The sequence below is a fragment of the Pelmatolapia mariae genome, linkage group LG16_19 (assembly GCF_036321145.2).
Source record: "Pelmatolapia mariae isolate MD_Pm_ZW linkage group LG16_19, Pm_UMD_F_2, whole genome shotgun sequence".
Lineage (NCBI taxonomy): Eukaryota > Metazoa > Chordata > Actinopteri > Cichliformes > Cichlidae > Pelmatolapia > Pelmatolapia mariae.
Window position 1 is genome coordinate 6,818,919 of NC_086241.1, and position 19,694 is coordinate 6,838,612.

At 39.4% G+C, this 19,694-nt stretch overlaps 2 protein-coding genes across 4 annotated transcripts in view; both read right to left on the reverse strand.

The window, feature by feature from the left end:
- The window catches only part of LOC134645816 (signal transducer and activator of transcription 1-alpha/beta-like), a 66,729-nt gene extending 52,986 nt beyond the window's left edge, over window positions 1-13,743 (reverse strand). Inside the window, exons 1-4 of one of the 2 annotated variants that reach the window (XM_063499414.1) lie at window positions 13,657-13,743; window positions 11,958-12,353; window positions 9,856-9,953; window positions 814-894 (exon numbers count right to left, since the gene is read on the reverse strand). In XM_063499414.1, coding sequence (XP_063355484.1) covers window positions 814-894; window positions 9,856-9,953; window positions 11,958-12,320 — 542 coding nt within the window. In that variant the 5' untranslated portion in view covers window positions 12,321-12,353; window positions 13,657-13,743. Of the gene's footprint in view, window positions 1-786; window positions 895-9,855; window positions 9,954-11,957; window positions 12,354-13,656 lie in introns of both variants that reach the window. The other variant, XM_063499413.1, reaches the window with a different exon arrangement.
- A 2,677-nt stretch (window positions 13,744-16,420) lies between these two features.
- The window catches only part of glsb (glutaminase b), a 38,696-nt gene continuing 35,422 nt past the window's right edge, over window positions 16,421-19,694 (reverse strand). For both annotated transcript variants that reach the window (XM_063499081.1, XM_063499084.1), the window contains 3 exons: window positions 18,503-18,579; window positions 18,152-18,215; window positions 16,421-17,393 (listed from right to left, as the gene is read on the reverse strand). In XM_063499081.1, coding sequence (XP_063355151.1) covers window positions 17,246-17,393; window positions 18,152-18,215; window positions 18,503-18,579 — 289 coding nt within the window. In that variant the 3' untranslated portion in view covers window positions 16,421-17,245. The remainder of the gene's footprint in view (window positions 17,394-18,151; window positions 18,216-18,502; window positions 18,580-19,694) is intronic.

Here is a 19,694-nt window from a genome sequence, read left to right on the forward strand (position 1 = left end):
GCACCTGGTTGTCCGTGAGGTTTCTTCCAGTTAAAAGGGAGTTTTTCCCTTTACGCTGTTGCCAAATCGCTTGCTTGTAGGGGGAGGGGGTTATATATTGTTGGGGTTTATTCCGTTTTCTCTCTTTGTATTACTGTAGGATGTTTGTCTTACAATATAAAGCCCCTTAGGCAGCTGTTGTCATCTGGTGCTATATAAATAAAACTGAATTGAGTTTTTAGCCTTTACGCTTTGTGGGTGATTTTATCTGAAAAAAAAACAAACAAAAAAACAACAACAACTTTTTTAAAAAAAAATCAGATTTAAAAAAAAAGTCTGAGAAATCAAATATATGGGGAGGATATTGACACACTACCTACATAACAGGCTATATCAACTTCTTTATGGGCCAATATCCAAGGTATTCTTCTGTTACACTCATATGAAAGATGTAGCACTGGTAGCATCTGACCAATCACAAAGATAGACTAATGATTTTACAAAGGAATATCAAACTAGAATATTGGAAAAATTACTACAGAGGTTAAACACATAATACAGACTGACAGCAGCACAGTTGCTGCAGACAAAATGTTTTGATGGTTAGTCCCACCAGATTTAAAATGGAGATCACTGTAACTTACTGAGCCTACTATGAAAAAAAAATTAACCACAATCAAGTATAATTTCACCAAAAGCTATAAAGTACCTTACATAAATGTAAAATTAAGTGGTTAGAGCTTTTGTGTGTTTTTTTTTTTTTTAAAAACTTTAACACTTTGTTTAAAATGACTTTTAAACAAATACCTTTTGCATGCCCACAAACATACATACCGGTTGTCTTCTTCCACTCTCATTCTCTCCATCTGGCTCTCTGACAATCTCCTCCTTTTTTTCGGTACCAAAGTCCAGCTCCTGGATGAGTGTTGAAACAATGATGAAAGCAGGTGTAACTCGCCTATTCTTAATGCAGCCGTTCACACTGGACGTTTAATTACGCAGGATGAATTAGCGGCATTTATTTTTTTCAAACCAAGCTCGATTTTTCCGACGTTTTGGATCCAAATAAACAGATCTGACCAATCAGATCAGGTAAAATTTGCTGTTGTTAGGAACTGGGTAAGTTTGTATTTGTTGTTTTTAAGGTGTATGCCACAAGAGGTAAGTTGGTCAATGAAATTAAGTTGTTTAGTTCGTCATTAATCAGTTTAATAGTTGGCTAGCCTGTGACTGAGTTAGAAGAGATGTGTGGTGTCTTAAGTGTGCGTTTGCTAGCCCTTATCCAACTATAAAATGAATTCAAAGCCTAAAAGGCATCTGGCATGCCTTCAGTTGGCGAAGGAGGAACGAGTTCCAGTTCAGAAAGAAGCTGAAACTGAAGGAAACTGAGGCTGAAACAGCCATCAAGTTGCATCAGCTGGAGCTGCGGAGTACTGGGCCTACACGTGTCGCTTTTTCTGATCTGTCTATGGAAGACTGTTTAGTTTATGAAAAGCTTAAAAAGTGCCATCCTGAAAGCCTATGAACTTGTACCTGAAGCCGATAGCATTTTTGAGACACAGGGCCAATCCTACCTTGAATTTGCTAGAGGAGAAAAAGCTCTTTGACAGGTGGTGCTCCTCAAGCCAGGCTAATGATGTGGCCTCGTTGTGGGAATTCATGCTTGTGGAGGAATTCAAGAACTCTGTGCCTGAGTGTATTGCTTTTTATTTAAGTGAACAAAGGGCTTTCACTTTACAGCAGGCTGCCACACTGGCCAACGAGTTTACCCTAATTCATAAAATAAACACTGTAGAATGTGACATCCCTTCTCACCATAATATCGTATTTTTCGGACCATAAAGCGCACTGTTGATGAACGGGTCTGATTTCAAACATAAGGCGCACTGGATTATAAGGTGCATTAAGTAAAACAAAGTCAGATAAGTCAAACTTTACTCAACTCTTTCTTCCTCCACTTCCGTACCATTGATAGGGTTAGGCACAACCAGAATTCATACATAAGGCACACTGACGATTTTTGAGAAAATTAAAGGATTTTAAGTTTGCCTTATAGCCCAAAAAAAATACGATACATCTCGGAGACCTAGGAGTGTGGCAGTTAACAAGGCTGATACAGTTGTAGGTTCAAGACCTTAAACAGAAAGCACACTCAAAGCAAAAGGCCTGGTTTGATAAAAGTCAGTTGTGGTCAAACTTACAAAGTTGCCAGGCCTAGTAAAAGGCCACACTTGGAGCATAATTGCTCAATGGTGTCATGTGGTCAGTGTCAGAGGTCAACTAACTCAGAGCTGCCGTCAGTTGACCATCTTCCAGGTCCTCCAAATGACCTGCAGTGTGACAGATTGTGTATACCAAAATCATTCAAACCTGCACCTAATCAACATGCCAGACGCCATGACCCAGTGAAGAGGCATCTGAAAAGTGTTTTAGTAAGGCATCAGATCATGTATCCACTGGACGTAAAACATACAGCTTATTGCACCTATTGAGATTTAAATTTATAATCTGAATACGTACTTCCTGGCCACATTATTTTATAGAAGAGAAGGTCTAACTTTAGGCCTACACGGTCTTGACAGGAGACACTGGCTTGTGCAGAGTATGCTTCTGCAGAAGCGAAACTGAAACCAGAGTCTAAGTGCAAGTTAAGAGCAGGTTATTTTATTATGCATTTATCTTTGATTAAGCTTTGATTAAGATTTAAGTAGTTGTATTAGATTGGAACATTTGTTTTATACATTTTACATATAAGTCAAGATCGGCACACACAGGATAGCCTTAGCCTGGTTGCTTAAGCTGAGGTCAACTAAGGTGCAGAGAGCATATGCAAACTCTGTGCACGCACAGACAGACATACACACATGCACACACATAGTTTCAGTTGTGCTGGCCTTCTGTCTAGTGGAAAGGTTACAAGGTCTAGCTGGGGAGCTGAGAGGTGAAACAAAGTGCAAGCAGAAGCTGACACACACATACACCCACATACACACACATCGTAGATAGACTCAGTTATATACGTAAAAGTTAATCTTATGTTTTGCTTGCAACTGCAAAATTGTGCGTGCATATGTGACTGTTTGATGAAGAAGCAGGTGCAGGATGTTCCAGAGACAAGCGACAGCGAAGGCGAGCGTCCGGGGACAACAGGAAGGCACCTGGATGGAGACGCGACCATGTTCTTTTTAAACTATGTTAAAAGTCATTGTGGTTTTGGTTTCTGCCTGGCAACAGAAAGGGGGGGGGGGGGGCTGTACTGTTTCACCCCTATAAATATTGGGTTCTGACTATTGTAAGAGAGTTCAACACTGAATCTGTACAGTGTTGGCTCCACGCTGCGTGTATTCATTAAAATGTCGTCTAATTGCACCCGGCCGGATCAGTGGTCATTATTTTGGTCTACCTCCTCAATTTCTGAACCCTTAACACACCACATGCATCTGCTCTTATATAACTATCATTCGCTTACAGCTTGAAGTGTTTAAGATATGTGCCAACTAAAAATAAAGATAAAATGATAGTTTATTAAACTTTTAATGAAATTTGCAGATCGTCTCAGTGGAGTTGAATAAACTCAGCCGTCTGCTCCTTGCCATTTAAAATATAACAGGACACTGGACTAAATTCTCTACCATCTCACATTTCTGTTTAATCATTTTTCTGTTTGACGTTTACTCAGCTGTGTGAAAACTAGAAAACTTTAATCTCAGCCAAACCGATTTACTCAGGAACAAACAAAACACTGGGAAAAAAAAAACAAAAAAAACAACCCGAAAACGAAACGAAACAAAACAAAAAAACCAAACAAACACAACAACATTTTTAAGTTATCTAAGTGACTTATATATCATGTTAAACCTGAGTTGAACCTTGACCTCCTGGCCAGCTTGTCTCCGAAAACGTCGAAGCACTTTTGGAAATATGTGATGTCTTGATAAATCGAGCAGATATTTCAAGTTTACACAGCTACATTCTCACCTGAAAATATCTGAAAACTTTATTTTGTGATCCAGAAAGAGTAATATTAAAACTAAGTAGCTGCCGCCATTGTTGGAAACTGGAATTGGCTGAGCCGCGCTATGAATTTTGGGATAGGTTGGGTCACGAAGGATACACCCAACCCATCCTTCAAATCTGGGGAAATTAAGGACGATGCGTCGACTATTAAATTAGTCGTCGACGATTTTAATAGTCTACATAATCGTGACTAGTCAACGAATCGTGGCAGCCCTATTAGTAGGTGTAATATTTGCAAGTTGGTGGTGCAATGATCACAGGTATAATTAATTGGTTTGCTTATTGCAATGTGTAGGACCCTCTGTGACAAACCACTGGTTTGTAATTATGGGAGGGGGTGTTATTCACTGCACTGTTAATGTTAGCTATGTTACATTGCTGCCTCTGTTCGGTGGTGTCGAGCCAAACGGACTTTAACATGTGTTTGAACGAGCTGACAGTTCACTCGTTAAGCTGAAAGAAAGATGCTTTAATCACAGGAGTCACACATGTGTCCACTGTACCATCTGGGAACTCTTTTTGTTTAGCGCTCGTAATAACACAAACACTAAATCCTCCTTCTCTTGTGCTGTTTTGTAGCAGTGTATACATCTGAGACTGTCACCTGTCTGTCTGTCCTGCACTCTCTCTCTGTTTCTTTCTCTCTGATTGTGGAATAAAAGTATGAACATGTATTTATAAGTTACACTTGTGTTTGAATCCTGCAGCTTATCACACATTTGATTTCCATGTGTGACAACTGCAAGTGTCCAGAGTGAGGACAGACTGAGGGAGCCACTGCTGCACATCATCTGTGAGGCTTTGCACCCCTGATGATCCACCAGGACAAACTCAGCAGTGTGTGAGGAAGAGGAGGAGGAAGAGCCAGCAGCAGCTGACAGATGGAGAGAACAGACAGACTGTTCCCTGTTTGTGAAGGACTGCTAGAAAAGTTTAAAATAACTAATTGTCTGTCCTGAATCAGTCTCATTAGGTAATGTTCAAATAATTTTGTCATTCCAGTATTTTCAGTGTGGGAGAAAGTACTCAGGGCCTTCAAGTTACACACTATGCAGCAACAAGTTTAATATTCAGAAACCTAAAGTATGTATCAGCAGCAGAATGGACCTAAAAATAAATGTTTGTTTCAGTTTATGAAGCTTTGAGTATTTAGCATTAGTAGTACTCCTGTCTTTGTTGTATCATATTGCTGTAATTGTTTATATGCTTTATATATTCTGAGGTAAGTTGATCTATAGTGTTACAACACATTCCATAAGGATGTTATGCGTTTGTATACTTTCTGCCCAGTTTGACCCATTTAGCAGAAGTCAGCCTGTTTAAGGCTCTGATATCTATTCTGTATGACTTAAAGCAGTTATGACATGGTCTGATTTTCTCACCCAATAAAGGAATATTTAATATATCAGTCTACTCTTCATTTTATCAGAAACAGTTATCACAGCTCGTACATTTTCTTTTTACACATATGTAAGCATTGAGCCAAATTTAGTAATGCCAAAATACTGAAAGAACAATATTTGTCTCTTATATACAGGGTGGGCCATTTATATGGATACACCGTAATAACATGGGAATGGTTGGTGATATTAAAGTCCTGTTTGTGGCACATTAGTATATGTGAGGGGGCAAACTCCTCAAGATGGGTGGCGACCATGGTGGCCATTTAGAATTCGGCCATCTTGGATACAACTTTTGTTTTTTTCAATAGGAAGAGGGCCATGTGACACATTAAACTTATTGGTAATGTCACAAGAAAAACAATGGTGTGCTTGGTTTCAACTAGGGCTGCCACAAACGATTATTTTGATAGTCGACTAGTCAACGATTATTTTTGCGATTAGTCGACTAATCAGATCATGCATCCATTGGACGTAAAACGTACAGCTTATTGCACCAGCAGCATCTGCTCTTACATAACTATCATTAGCTTATAGCTTTAAGTGTTTAAGGTATGTGCTAACTAAAAATAAAGACAAGATGATAGTTTATTAAATTTTAATGAAATTTGCAGATTGTTTCGGTGAAGTTTAATAAACTCCTTGCTATCTAAAATGTAACGGGACACCGGAGTATACTCTCGAGCATCTCACACTTCTGATAATCAGTTGTCTGCTTGACATTTATTCAGCTGTGTAAAAACTATAACTTTAACCTCAGCCAAACCGATTTACTCAGGAACAAATAAAATACTAAAAAAAAAAAAAAAAAAAAAAAAAAAAAAAAAAAAGCCAAACAGTAACATTTTAAGTTATCTAAGTGACTTATATATGTTTAACCTGAGTAGCGAAAGACGGCGGTGGGTTTGAAAACGATTTGCCGGGAGTCCGGTGTTCTCACCGGCTCTAGTGAGCCTTGGACCCCGGCTAGCTATCGAGCTAGTGGGTAACAGACGTCTCCGAAAACGTCGGAGCGCTTTTGAAAATATGTGGTGTCTTGATAAACTGAGCAGATATTTGAGGTTTACACAGCTACATTCTCACCTGAAAATATGTTAAACGTTTATTTTGTGACCCAGAAAGAATAATAAGAGTAATATTAAAACTAACTAGCTGCCGCCATTGTTGGAAACTGAGCTGGGCTGCACTATGAATTCTGGGACAGAGCTACTTCTTCTTCGGGGTTTAACGGCAGCTGGCATCCTTGTACATGCAGTGCTGCCATCTTCTGTTTCAGTCCGTTATTACACTCTTAAATCCTACTACTTAATTCTGCGTCTTTTGGGATCTTACAAAGCTTCAAACGACGCGTCGACTATTAAATCAGTCGTCGACGATTTTGATAGTCTACGTAATCGTGACTAGTCGACTAATCGTGGCAGCCCTAGTTTCAACGTAACTTTATTCTTTCATGAGTTATTTACAAGTTTCTGACCACTTATAAAATGTGTTCAATGTGCTGCCCATTGTGTTGGATTGTCAATGCAACCCTCTTCTCCCACTCTTCACACACTGATAGCAACACCGCAGGAGAAATGCCAGCACAGGCATCCAGTATCCGTAGTTTCAGGTGCTGCACATCTCATATCTTCACACCATAGACAACTGCCTTCAGATGACCCCAAAGATAAAAGTCTAAGGGGGTCAGATCGGGAGACCTTGGGGGCCATTCAACTGGCCCACGATGACCAATCCACTTTCCAGGAAACTGTTCATCTAGGAATATCCAAGATGGCCGACTTCTAAATGGCCACCATGGTCACCACCCATCTTGAGGAGTTTGCCCCCTCACATATACTAATGTGCCACAAACAGGACTTTAATATCACCAACCATTCCCCATGTTATTACGGCGTATCCATATAAATGGCCCACCCTGTATAATACATCTATATATACACTGTCAAAGATATTTGTCTTTGAGTGACGATTTAAGGTGATAGGAAATATAAATAACTGCAACTTGAATCTTTACTGAAGCTTAGTATTTGACACAGAGTTCAAGTTCACTGCTGTAATAACTAATAATGATAAATATAATAATAACTTTAATATTGGCCATATTATATTTACATTACCAAAGTAAGATGCCTCAGATACTTATCAAATTACACAAAGCTCATATAAAAAACAAACAAATGAACGAAAGATTTTATCCTTCATTTCTGTCAAACAAAGCTGTGTGAAATGTTTCCAGCTGTTAGTATCATGGTTGCTAGGCAACCTGGGCAGCGCAACGAAGGGTAGACCGTCCCATTTCACAAGCCTACAAGCCTCGCACTTCCGGTCTTAGCAGTCTTTGAGTACGCGGCCCTTGTGGACCATTAAGGCTGCGGACCCTGAATTGGGATGCAGCCCTACTGTCAGAGAGCCTTGTTGGGTTGCTAGTGAGCTCTGTGAGTGTGTGAGTGTGGTGATTGATTTTTCCTGCTCTGTGGAGAGGGGTGTGTTCTGGTGACTAACCCTTTCTGACTTACTTTTCAGTTTGACCAACACCTGAGTTTTGCAGTTCTTTCTTTAAAAGCTTTTCCGTCTCTTTTAGTTCAGTTATTAATAGAAACACTAATAAAACACTTTAATTTAACCATTTTGCCTGCCTGTCTCCTTTTTATCCTCAACCTGGACACCTTTTAAAACTTTCCCCTTATTCCCCGGACCTTTTTAGGGGAACGTAATAGCTGGTCAGTAGCAGCACGAGAGCGTCTTGTTCACTAAAAAAAAAAAAAAAAAATCAAAATTTGGAAACTTGGCAAAGAAAGAAATGGCTATACAAAAAAACAAAACCAAAAACAAACAAACCCTAAAACCCAACAGCACCATGTTCCCCCAAGTGTGATGAAAAGCTACAGGTCAAGCAGCAGGTATATATTCGCTTTGATGTCCACCTTTATTGTAGCATTCGTGTTGTATATTAATTACAATGCGGAGGTGCAGACCCGTCGCTATGACGACAAGCATGCAAACAAGGTACTACCGGGTTGTAATGGAAAACCAGTTGAGTCATCTCAATTCGTAGAGAGTCAACCCCAGTACGTAATAATGGAAAAGGGGCTTTAGTTACACGGACCAATTTTGTCCCAAGTGTTCCAGTATCCAGACCCTGGGGTGGGATCTTGTTGAACATCAAGGCAGTTAACTTATTCCTCTTATTTCATGTCTAATTGCCTGTTTTTTTGTTTAATTGGGCACATAGGGTCATTAGCAAATTCAGTTTAATTTCTTGGGCCTTCTCTCAATAATTGTTTTTAGTTATGACGTGGCCTCTTTGTTTGCTGTGAAGTGCAAACAAAGAGGTGTGGGATGATTTTGAATAATCACGTATGTAGTGTTTGGGTTCTGCAAGGAAAGAAAACCCCTGGAAACTGCAGATTGCTTATCGAAGTCAGAGTGATATTTTATTAAGGATGCTTTATGAATTTTAAATATTTGATTCTAAATAAACATCTAGTATTTTAAAAGCTAGATCTGTTTAAAAAAAATCTGCATTTAAAAGAGGAATTAAGAACTGTAACATTCTTAATTCTATTATTTTACAGGTAAAATTATTATCCATCCATCCATCCATTCACTGCCGCTTATCCTTTTCAGGGTCGCGGGGGGCGCTGGAGCCTATCCCAGCTGTCATAGGGCGAGAGGTGGGGTACACCCTGGACAGGTCGCCAGTCTGTCACAGGGCTAACACACAGGGACAGACAACCATTCACACTCACTCGTACATTCACACCTAGTGGCAATTTGGATTTTCCAATTAACCTATCCCCACAAGCTGCATGTCTTTGGACTGTGGGAGGAAGCCGGATTACCCGGAGGGAACCCACGCAAACACGGGGGAGAACATGCAAACTCCACACAGAAAGCCCCCGGCCTGATGGTGGAATTGAACTCAGGACCTTGCTGTGCGGCAACAGTGCTAACCACCGTGCCACCGTGCTGCCCAGGTAAAATTATTAAATTTATCTAAATAAAGCATTTGACTGTAGTACAGAGATTCTGCATTGTAGAAAGAGGGCAGACTTTTTGACAGACTGAAGAACACATTCTGAAAGAACATGTCTCCTCTCTTTTGTTAACAAAGAGGAAGCCTCCTCAGTCACCCAGTTTGTTTGTTTTTTTCTTTAAATAAAACACTTGATGGCAGGACAGACTGGTTATACAAAGAAGGTATACTTTGGCACACTACACAGCAGTATTAATAAGTGTTTTTTTTTTTACTTTTTAGTATTAACATTCGTCATTCATTCTCTATTTTTAGAAAAGAGATTACCACAATCCAGCTTCACCACGCCATCACTACAAATTTTACATTCATGACTGCATTTTGAAATGATGTATCACTGAACATTAAAGAAAAAAACCAAAAAAGGCCCCACATTCAACAGTCTTTAAACACTTTAAGTTTTTTGCATCTTCATACACATACCCATTGTCGTGTTCCTCTTCCATTCCCTCGATCCGGCTGTCAGACATTCCCCTCTGTTCAGTGCTTCTTGCCATTTCAGAGTCCCCGCTCCAGGATGACTGTTGAAACAATGAGAGAGCTCAGACTCACGAAAAGGTGACCCGCTATACGTATGGAAATGGAAAACAAGGGCAAATTAGTATTTTACTTGTAATTTATGTTACACAATTGTCCATCATATTCTATGTTGTCCAACTGTGTGTCTCAGGTGAAATAGCATTATTTTGCTATCGACAGGTATTTTTTCATATTTCTTAACTATTGCAATGCATTGTGGAAGCAAAAACCCCAAAAGGAGGGAAAGTAATAGTGAGGGCAGCCATTCCATTATACTGACAGGCTTCATTTGGATTTTGGACTCTGGACCTGGAGAAACTGCCTTCACGTTTCTGTGATAAATATTACAACTTTTTTTTTTTTTTAATATAATTGAAAACATGTAAATACCGCAGACTTATTGGATGCTTTCTTCACCCCTCTTAACCTCCCTAAAATTACTGAAAACCAGAACCTCAAATTGGACTCTCGCATATCAAAGCAGGAGGTATTGATAATATTAAAGAGCTGAAGGTTGCCAAAGTAGTGGTACCAGACGGACTATGTGCCGATTTTTATAAAGAATTCAGAGAAATGTTAGCCAGCCTGCTATTAAACATGTATAATGACTCCTTCAAAAAGAAAAAGGTCTCTTACCCACTTCTTTAAGGGGAGCCAATATATCCCTTATACTTAAAAAAAAGGGTAAGCTACCCGAAGACTGTGCCTCTTATAGGCCAATCTCTTTACTAAATGTGGATTTAAAACTCCTCTCCAAGATAGTAGCAAAATGTCTAGAACACTTGCTCCCCTTGTTAATTAACGAGGGCCAGACGTGTTTCATTAGAGTTCACAACTCATAATAACATCATTAGGTTGCTGAATATGATTAAGTTCTTCCATCAAAAGTCTGTCTGGTGTGGCAATTTCCCTTGATGCAGAGAAGGCATTTGACCTCACTGAATGGTCTTACCCGTTTCATACACTACGCCAATTCGGTTTCGACTGAAATTTTATAAATTGGATTAAGCTACTATATAACAATCCCTACTTTGCAATTCTCACAAATGGGGTGCATTCCCCCAACTTCCAGATATTGAAGGGAACCAGACAAGGCTGCAACAATACTTAATAATCAAACAGATATTGAAGCCAAATTTTGGAACTTCTATAAAAACCTGTTATTGTCTGTAAAATGAATATGGAGTCACAGACACAGCTTATTTGAAGAGAACATGAGGAAAAGAATTACATTCGAGATCAGTGACGAGGCCAGGGACAAAGTCTGGGAGAGTGCTAAATCTTTGAGCGTCTGTAATAAAGTAAAAGGAATTAAAATTTTACACTGAGCTACAATATCACCTTCTCATCGCCATAGATACAATTCAGTGCTTTCTCCACTCTGCCCTGCCCTACACTGAATGTAATCCATTGTGCATGTTACTCAGAATGTCAAATGACAAAATCAGGGGGAAGCAGCTCTACAGGCTGTTAACACTCTGTGCAAGAAAGTGTGTCCTTTTGAACTGGATAATGGACAAAAACCCCATCTAAAACTCAATGGCAGCGAACGGTGCTCGAATATATGGGGGGTGGGTGGGTGGGGGGCTCTTAGGGTTGCCAACTCCCTGAAAAATAAGAGACACCTCGTGGCCAGGGCCGGGTGACCCAATTGTCTTCACCCTTCCCAGTGTGGTGAATTTTTTAGCTCTTTTTTATGTGTGTGAAATTATTTTTTTAACCATTTGACTTGAAGTTGATTTAAGAAGATGCATATTCTTTGTGATATGAACACATGGGAAACAAATGATCATTTAGCCATTTATTTTTAGCATAAAATGACAACATTGACACAATAAAATAGGTATCTTTCCTAAACGAAAGACTGTCATGCTTAACTATACACACACATATAATGTATGTATAAATGTGTGTGTGTATATTTTTTAATCATACACACACACACACACACACACACACACACACACACACACACACATTATTTTTAAATAATAATGTTTACATACCATATCTGCCTCTGCAGTGGTCTGGTGGACAACAAATTGGTCAAGGGTTCCCCGAGCTTTCACGTCCCTCATGTTCTTCATGTGCCCACCACTAGAAGCATGCTGCTTGAGGTCAGTCAGTCCACCATGGCCTATGGAAAAAGTGCGCCGGCACACAGTGCAGTGCGCTTTATAGGTGTTATCGCGCACTTTTTTCAGCCAGGTGTTTTCCTTTTCCCATTCCTCCCTGTATTTTTGCAGCCTTTTTTTCCCCTTTCTCTGAGGGGTACAAACATTGCTGGTCGAAGGTGTACTGTCGTCCGAGACTTGCACCGCAGTGTCGGCGTTTGTTTTCCTGTTGGCCATGCTTCTTGTTGTGGTCATCTGTTGTCTTCCGGTGTCTTCTCCGCGAGCGACCTTTCCTCGACCAATGAGATAAGCGGTAATCTGAATTGTCATACTCGTGCGTAAGTGTGCTGTCAGCTCATTGGTCACAGAGCAGGAGAGGGGCTGGGAATTATGTTTTCAAACAAAGCGTTAATTCCATTAACATTTATCCGGTCTTTAAGTGTGACGTGACGAATCCTGCTTCCAGGCCCAAAGTAGCCTGCGTTTAATATGGCTTTTGTGTTAACATGTTTAATGTTTTGTAACTTCTATTTAATTTCAAAAAGACCCTAAAAACAGTCAGTGATCACTGTCGGCCTCCCTCGGCTTTTATTACCGCTAATCATTTTAAAGCTCAGTTTTTAAAACCTTAAGATGTAACTACAGCCCAGCCCATGCAGCAGTATATGAATGACTAACCTCGTATTGTGGATGGATTATCTCAGTTGTTCTCCTGGCTTTAGTTTTGTCTGTTTGTCTGTTTACATCATCCTTTATTACAGATGAAAGACTTTAGACAGTTTTTCAACTCCCAGTGATACCACTGTGATCGTTTGATTTATGGACCTGCAGCGGAGTTTGAGCCCAGACAAGGCTAGTGACGTCAGACTTAAAGACAGGTGTTGTGCCAAAGTAGGTATCCCCGACAGAATTTGTTTCCCCTGCGTCGGGAGCACACAGGAAGTACTGATGTTTTACTTTTGTGAAAAAGTTAACAATTACTATCGTTACATTACCATTCAGTTTGAGGGTTACAACAGAGAATTATACATTTATTGTTCTCACGTGGTATCGGACGGGATTATTTTAACACAAGAACATTTTGCCTGATAATTGTTTTTATTCTCCTGTAACTTTACTGTATAAAGAGCTAAATCCTCCAAAGTTTCCGGAGTAATACCTCATAATAAGAAGTGTTTGTGTACTACAAATCAAGAATGTGGGATACTGTTTGTCCATGATTTACACAGGGGGAACAAATTGTGGCAGGATCATCCTGATATTATTTGTATCCCACTCTAACTTTTCTGTATAAAGAGGTAACATCTCAAAAATTTCAGGAGTAGTTAGTCATTATAAGAAGTGTTTGTAAAGTAAAAATCAACACTCTGGGATACTGTTTGTCCGTGATTTGGACAGCCCAGCGTTTGCTCCCGACGCAGGGGAAACAAATTCTGTCGGGGATACCTACTTTGGCACCCGTCTTGTGAGCCAGTTGCATGACTTGGTTGCAGGAAGTTGGCTATATGTCTGGGAAGGTTCTCATTTCTAGTCGGCTAGTTCTAAACAAAAGGAAACAAAACGGAATTAGTTGATAGAATAAAGATCTTACCTGGCGCGCGCAGTTCGTCTTTGCTTTATACTACAATAAGATTTAAGGAGCTTAAAAAGAAAAGCGACGGAGCTTCTTGAGTTTCTTGTAGATGTCTCGCCTCTTATTCGAGCTTCGGCTGGTTTTATATCCATTCTGTTGGGGGCGGCTGCTTAAAGTGTCATGTGATTCTCGGTAAACGAGTATGTGAAGCGTTGGGCCGCCTGAGTCTTGTTTTGAAGAGTCCACGCCTTTTTAACCCTTTGACTTCTTTTGATTTTACCTCTATATTTCCACCTTAAGAAACTGTTTATCTTGCCTTGTTTGTGTAGTGAGTAGAAACCACCAAATAACCGCTAAGGGCATCTATACTACTCATGCAACCTTTAAGGCCAAAAGCTGTTGCAGGAATAAAACCAGATGAAACAGGACAAGAGGGTCAAGATCAGCCAGAATACATTATAGTTTATTATTTTAAAAAAAACACACACACACAGTCAGAGGTGTACAGGGTGAAGAGAAGAGGGGACAGCACAGTTCCCTGTGGTGCTCCTGTGCTGCTGATCACAGTGTCAGCATGTTGTCCTTCAGCCTGATGTACTGTGGTCTGTCAGTGAGGTAGTTGGAGATCCAAGTGACCAGGCAGGGGTCCACCTGCATCCTGTTTAGTTTTTCCTGAAGCAGACAGGGCCAGATTGTATTAAAGGCACTCGAAAAGTCAAGAAACAGGATCCTGACCATGCTTTTTCCCTTGTCCAGGTGTGAGTGGGCTCTGGAGGTACAGAATGGCATCCTCCACTCCAACATCTGCCTTGTAGGCGAACTCTAGTGGATCCTGGGCATGTTGTACCTGTGGTCAGAGGTAAACGTCTAAAAGAGTCTCTGCAGCAGTGGGCCGCCTGAGTCATGTCTTGAAGAGTCTACTCCACCGGTCCCGCACACACAAACAATACGGAAACTGATGTGGCTGGTTTTGGGATATTCATACAGAGATCCTCCAGCTTCAAACTGTATTACTGTTCCAGGACCTGAAGCACCCCACCGACAGCCAAACCCATCTGTTCTCTGATTGAATTGTTAAATTTGTGATTGACGTGACATTGAAAAGAAGAAGAATTTTCTCTCTGATTCTAAGACATGTTGGGTTCACTTCAATGAACCTGGAGTCTACTTTAGATGCAATCTAAACCATCGATTGGTGGATTTTTTGTTTCTTGGATTTCTGTTTATTTTTTATCAATTAATTAGTTAATTAATTAATAAATTAATTATTTTTATTTTTTGTTTTGTTTAGAGGAAAGAGGGGCATAAGTCCTATTAACCTGTAACAACTGTGATATTATCTTCTAATAAAAGATATTTGGAAAAAAAAGAAAGAAAAAAAAGAAAGGAAGAAAAAGACACCGGCCGACACCTGTAGACTAAGACTTCCGAAGTGGCAGGTGGCCACGAGGTAATTTTTGTTAAGGCACATGTGTTACTTTTAACTAAGTGAAGTGCCTAAAGCCGTTTTATATATCGTTTTCTTTTATTCTGTTGTTTTTAACTTATTTTCTGTAGAGCACTTTGGTCCTGTGCTGGGTATTTTAAAGTGCTTTATAAATAAAATTGGATTGGATTGGATTGTAATTTACGTGGGATTCAATAAATAAAAGCAAAGCGCCTGTCTTGAAGAACCTGTGCCTGTGTTTTCATTTCTGAGCTACAGCTGCAGTGAGTGACAGTATAGTGGTGCTACTCAAGAGTGCGCCATCACCCAAACTTGCCGCTCACAAGCAGCCAAGCACAACAGCAGCAATGTTATAAAACTGGGTAAGGTAGAAATTAACAAAGGACATTGTTAAAAGTAGAATAACAGTGGTTTAAGTCAAGTTTAAAGATCCACAATAAGTTTCTATAACACATTTTTCAAAGGTTACTTAATTTCTACTGTACTTCAAAGTGATGCTTTGCTCAAGGTCAAACTACATGTGAAGGTCTTTTAAGTTAAAGTACATCTATATTAAAAGTGAAGCTCATTATAACTAAAGTATATTGTAACAGTAACCCCAAAGTAATACTTAGATTACAAATTTAAAGAAGTATTTAAAAACTAAACAGCAACGGAAGAATAGTGCAAAAAGATTGAATGCTTGGAAGAGGTTAAAAAATTAAGTGCCAATCATCTTCCAACTTTAGAACTTATATTGTTCACTGGTGACCCTCTATAGTTCAAAGATTGGCAATTGCCATTTGAAACCTTGATTGAAAGAAAAACCATTCCAAAGAATGAAAGACTCTATTATCTCAGGAAGCACCTGAGTTCATTATGCACAATTAGAAAAAGACTTAATATGTGTGGCTTGTTTGGAAGGGATTCCAGTAGAAAGCATCTTATCTGTAAAAAAAAAAAAAAAAAGCCATAGCAGCACAGCTTAGGTTTCAAAAGCTGCATCTGAACAATGAACAAGCCACAAAACTGGAACATCGTTTTGGTCAGACCAGGCGAAGATGGAGACATTTGGTCATGCACAAACACTTCATACCAACTTTCATCATGGTGGAGGAGGGGTGATGATGGATCCTTGCAGCTACTGAGTTGAGCTTGAACCCCTCTGTAAAGCAAATTATATAACTTATATCTCATTGTTGGTTGGAAAATTGTTAATGGAGAATCAAATTCAACAAAATAAATCATAATATAAATATCACACTGTGTTAAATACAATCATGTAGAGGTTTCTATTCCAGCTTTTTATTTGGCATTTTTCCATGAAATACATAAACTCCAACTGACATCATGAAAACACTCACATGGACATTAAATTTAAGTATGTAGTTTTGATTATAATTATCGTACGTGTTGTTCATGTTTATATATTTGCAAATTAAATTTCACGGGTTAAAAACACTGACTATATTCCACATGTGGAAAGAAAAACATCTGAAAATAATGTCTGAGAATTACCGCACAAAGCCAGATCAGGTTGTCACTGTAAACATTGCCCTAAAATGTATGCCAATCAACATTATATTGATATTATAGTCCGCCCAAATTAAATACACAAATGTAACCATGCTGACAAAAATAAACCACAAAATGCAACAAATCACACGATCTTCCGTCCGTCTCACACGCTCTGAAAGGAATTTCCATCTTTAGAAAGTCTGTGAAATAAATACAAACTGTTTCTATTGCAAGTTTTTCCACTGAAAAATACATTCTGGAGTACAATCTCTGAGAACCTGCTGGTGACCTTGCAAATGAGCACAGAGGCAGGAATGTAAATCAAGCACACCCGTAACTACACATCGCATAATTTACACCATAATTTCCACACAGCTCACAACACATGTACAGTGAGAGTAAAACTAACAAAATACTAAACTAGTACAAGCTACATCCTAGAAATGTGGTTTACAGTACTGTGAGATTACAGGAGTAATACCGTAAACACTTTAAATATGAGTTTAAGTCGCTCACGCTCACATTTCAATAGACGTGAACAAGCAACCATTTACGGCCAGAAAACAAATCACAGCAGAGCAGCTAAATAATTCAACAGAAGCCTGAGCGTTGGTCTACAAAGTTTTTCCTCCTCTGGTCCTCCGTAGAAACCTGCAGCAGGTCTCACAGAAGGCTGTCCAGGCTCTTCTCAGGGCTGGTCTTGTGCTCGTCATCGGAGGGCGGGCTGTATTTCTCGTGGTACTGCTGCAGCATGGTGACCACGTCGTGGTGGCCGAAATGCACCGCCTCATCCATCGGCGTGTTCCCCCATCTGTGCAAAAACAAATTAAGAGGGTAAAGAATACACTTTATGTTTCATAAAAAAAATAGAGATGTAACCCTGCAGGTGGGTATAGAGGACCGAAAACACCCAAAATTAAAAGAAACTATTAAAGGAAATTAATAACCAAGATTAATATTCATCCATCCATCCATTTTCTTCTGCTTATCCATTTCAGGGACACAGAGGGGCTGGAGCCTCTCCCAGCTGTCACAGGACAAAAGATTAGGCCTAAAATTAATAGTAGATAAATTAATAATAAATAACAAATAAGTTTAGGCATTTATTAGATATTGCATGAGTTCACCTTCACAACAATTTCTCAATTTATTTATTTTAGAAGGAGCTTGCCTAGCCTAGCAAAAAAGACACATACACACACACACACACAAACTACAATATGTCGCCAAAAAAGGGGAAAAAATGTACATCAATTTAATAATTTATTTATAGAATTCTAGCCTCTATCTTTTAAAACTTTCTGATTCAGATTTACAATTTATTATTTAATGAAGCAACACATTTCTTTGTGGCCAACCCAATGGCACACTGCCTCATTTACATAATGGGAGAGAAATTATTACACAAATGATTTTGGCACTTTTGGTTCTCCATAGCTATCAGAATCTGAGCTTGGAGGATTAATTTTCTTTACTTTTTAACCACACTGAGACTTTTCTCAAAGGCTGGAAATTCTGCTTCAAAGCTCATTATTATAATCAGTATAAATACAGGTAGTAAAGACTCACCTGTCTCTGGGTACTGGATTCACCTTGCAAGCCTCCAGCAGAAAGCGAACCACCTCTATGTGTCCTAATGGAAGCAGGGCACATGTTACAAATTACTTTTACCTTGTTATACTGTGAAAAGGGTGCATGCTTGATTTTAATTGTCTCTCCCGATGCATAACTCCTCTTAAAGACTGTATTTTTCTGCAGCGTCTGTATCTTATGTCTACTCCTTACCTTGAAACTTTGCTGTTTCCATATATGTAATTTATATACATCACGGAAACAGCTCCAGACCACAGGATCAGACTTTAAAGAGTATTTGAGGGCGAGCTGTGTCTATTTACTGACTGACCTCAGGCTGAACGTTACCTTCAGCTGCTGCAACGTGCAGGGCCGTCCTCGAGTCGTAGTCCCTCTGCTCCATGTCCATGGATGACAGCGCGAACCTGCACACACAAAGGATCAGTAAACAACTCTGTATGCACCTGTAACTGCTGCACAGTTCATAAGAGTCTCAGGCTGGAGGTTAAAGAACATCTTGCTGTTACAGCCTGAAACATCTTTTCCTAGGAAATTACCTTCAGAAAGCAGCAATAATACATTTTATAGGGAGGGCTGATCTGGGATACACGATTTCCTTCTGTTTTATGACTTCCTGTCCAGTTTTGGAGCAGTTTTTTGTTTTCTGTTTCTTCCAGAAGTTTCAAATAACCAAGCAGGGCTAGAGCCACAAACCGCAGCTCCTCTAGTGGCCACCAGAGGCTCCAGCACTGAGTCAGCCCCCACAGACTCCAATGTTAAAAGGTCCAACTTTATAGCAGAAATAAACATGTTTTCAGCCTGATACAAAACATACCTTACCTTTCATATCAACAACCTTAATATCAAGTTTACAGGAGGGGAAATATTTTAATAGCTCATAATGTTTTTTAAGGGTTAAATTGAGGGGCGTGGTCACTCTGACATTCATCATTTTTAGATCCTTTGATTCCCCAAAGCAAACAAACGCTGAAGCATCACAGAGGTTTACAGAAAGTTTTACAGCTACATTAAAATGATAAGTGAGGCTTAATCTCCACGGTGAAATCTTAGTCGCCCTCACAGTGCTTCTTGCCCCATTTAGACACATCTAACCAGCATAAAATTACTCAACAGATAAAAGTGAATTCATTGTTGAAATCAGGTTAAATTTACTTCTTTGTAACAGCCTGAAAACACGACTTTCCAAACAAAAGTCTAACAACCAGACTGAGCCCATAAAACGACATCCATGTTTTTTTGCACTCTTGTAGATTCAAAAAATGATGAAAAATATTTTAAGTCCTTAACTCAAAATTGATCGTTAACAGGTGAAGAAGGCTGCAAACATGGATGCAGAGCCACACTTCAAACTATTTTCGAAAATAGTGCAAACGTTTCATGAGACTTTCATGAGGTCAGATGTAAAAACTCCACAAGGACACCTGTAAGTTCCTTTTTCTGCCACTTGAGGTCACCAAGGTGCTTCGTCGTGCAGTCAGAGGAGTTTTTCTTTCATGTAGATGTTATTAAAAAGCTCCAC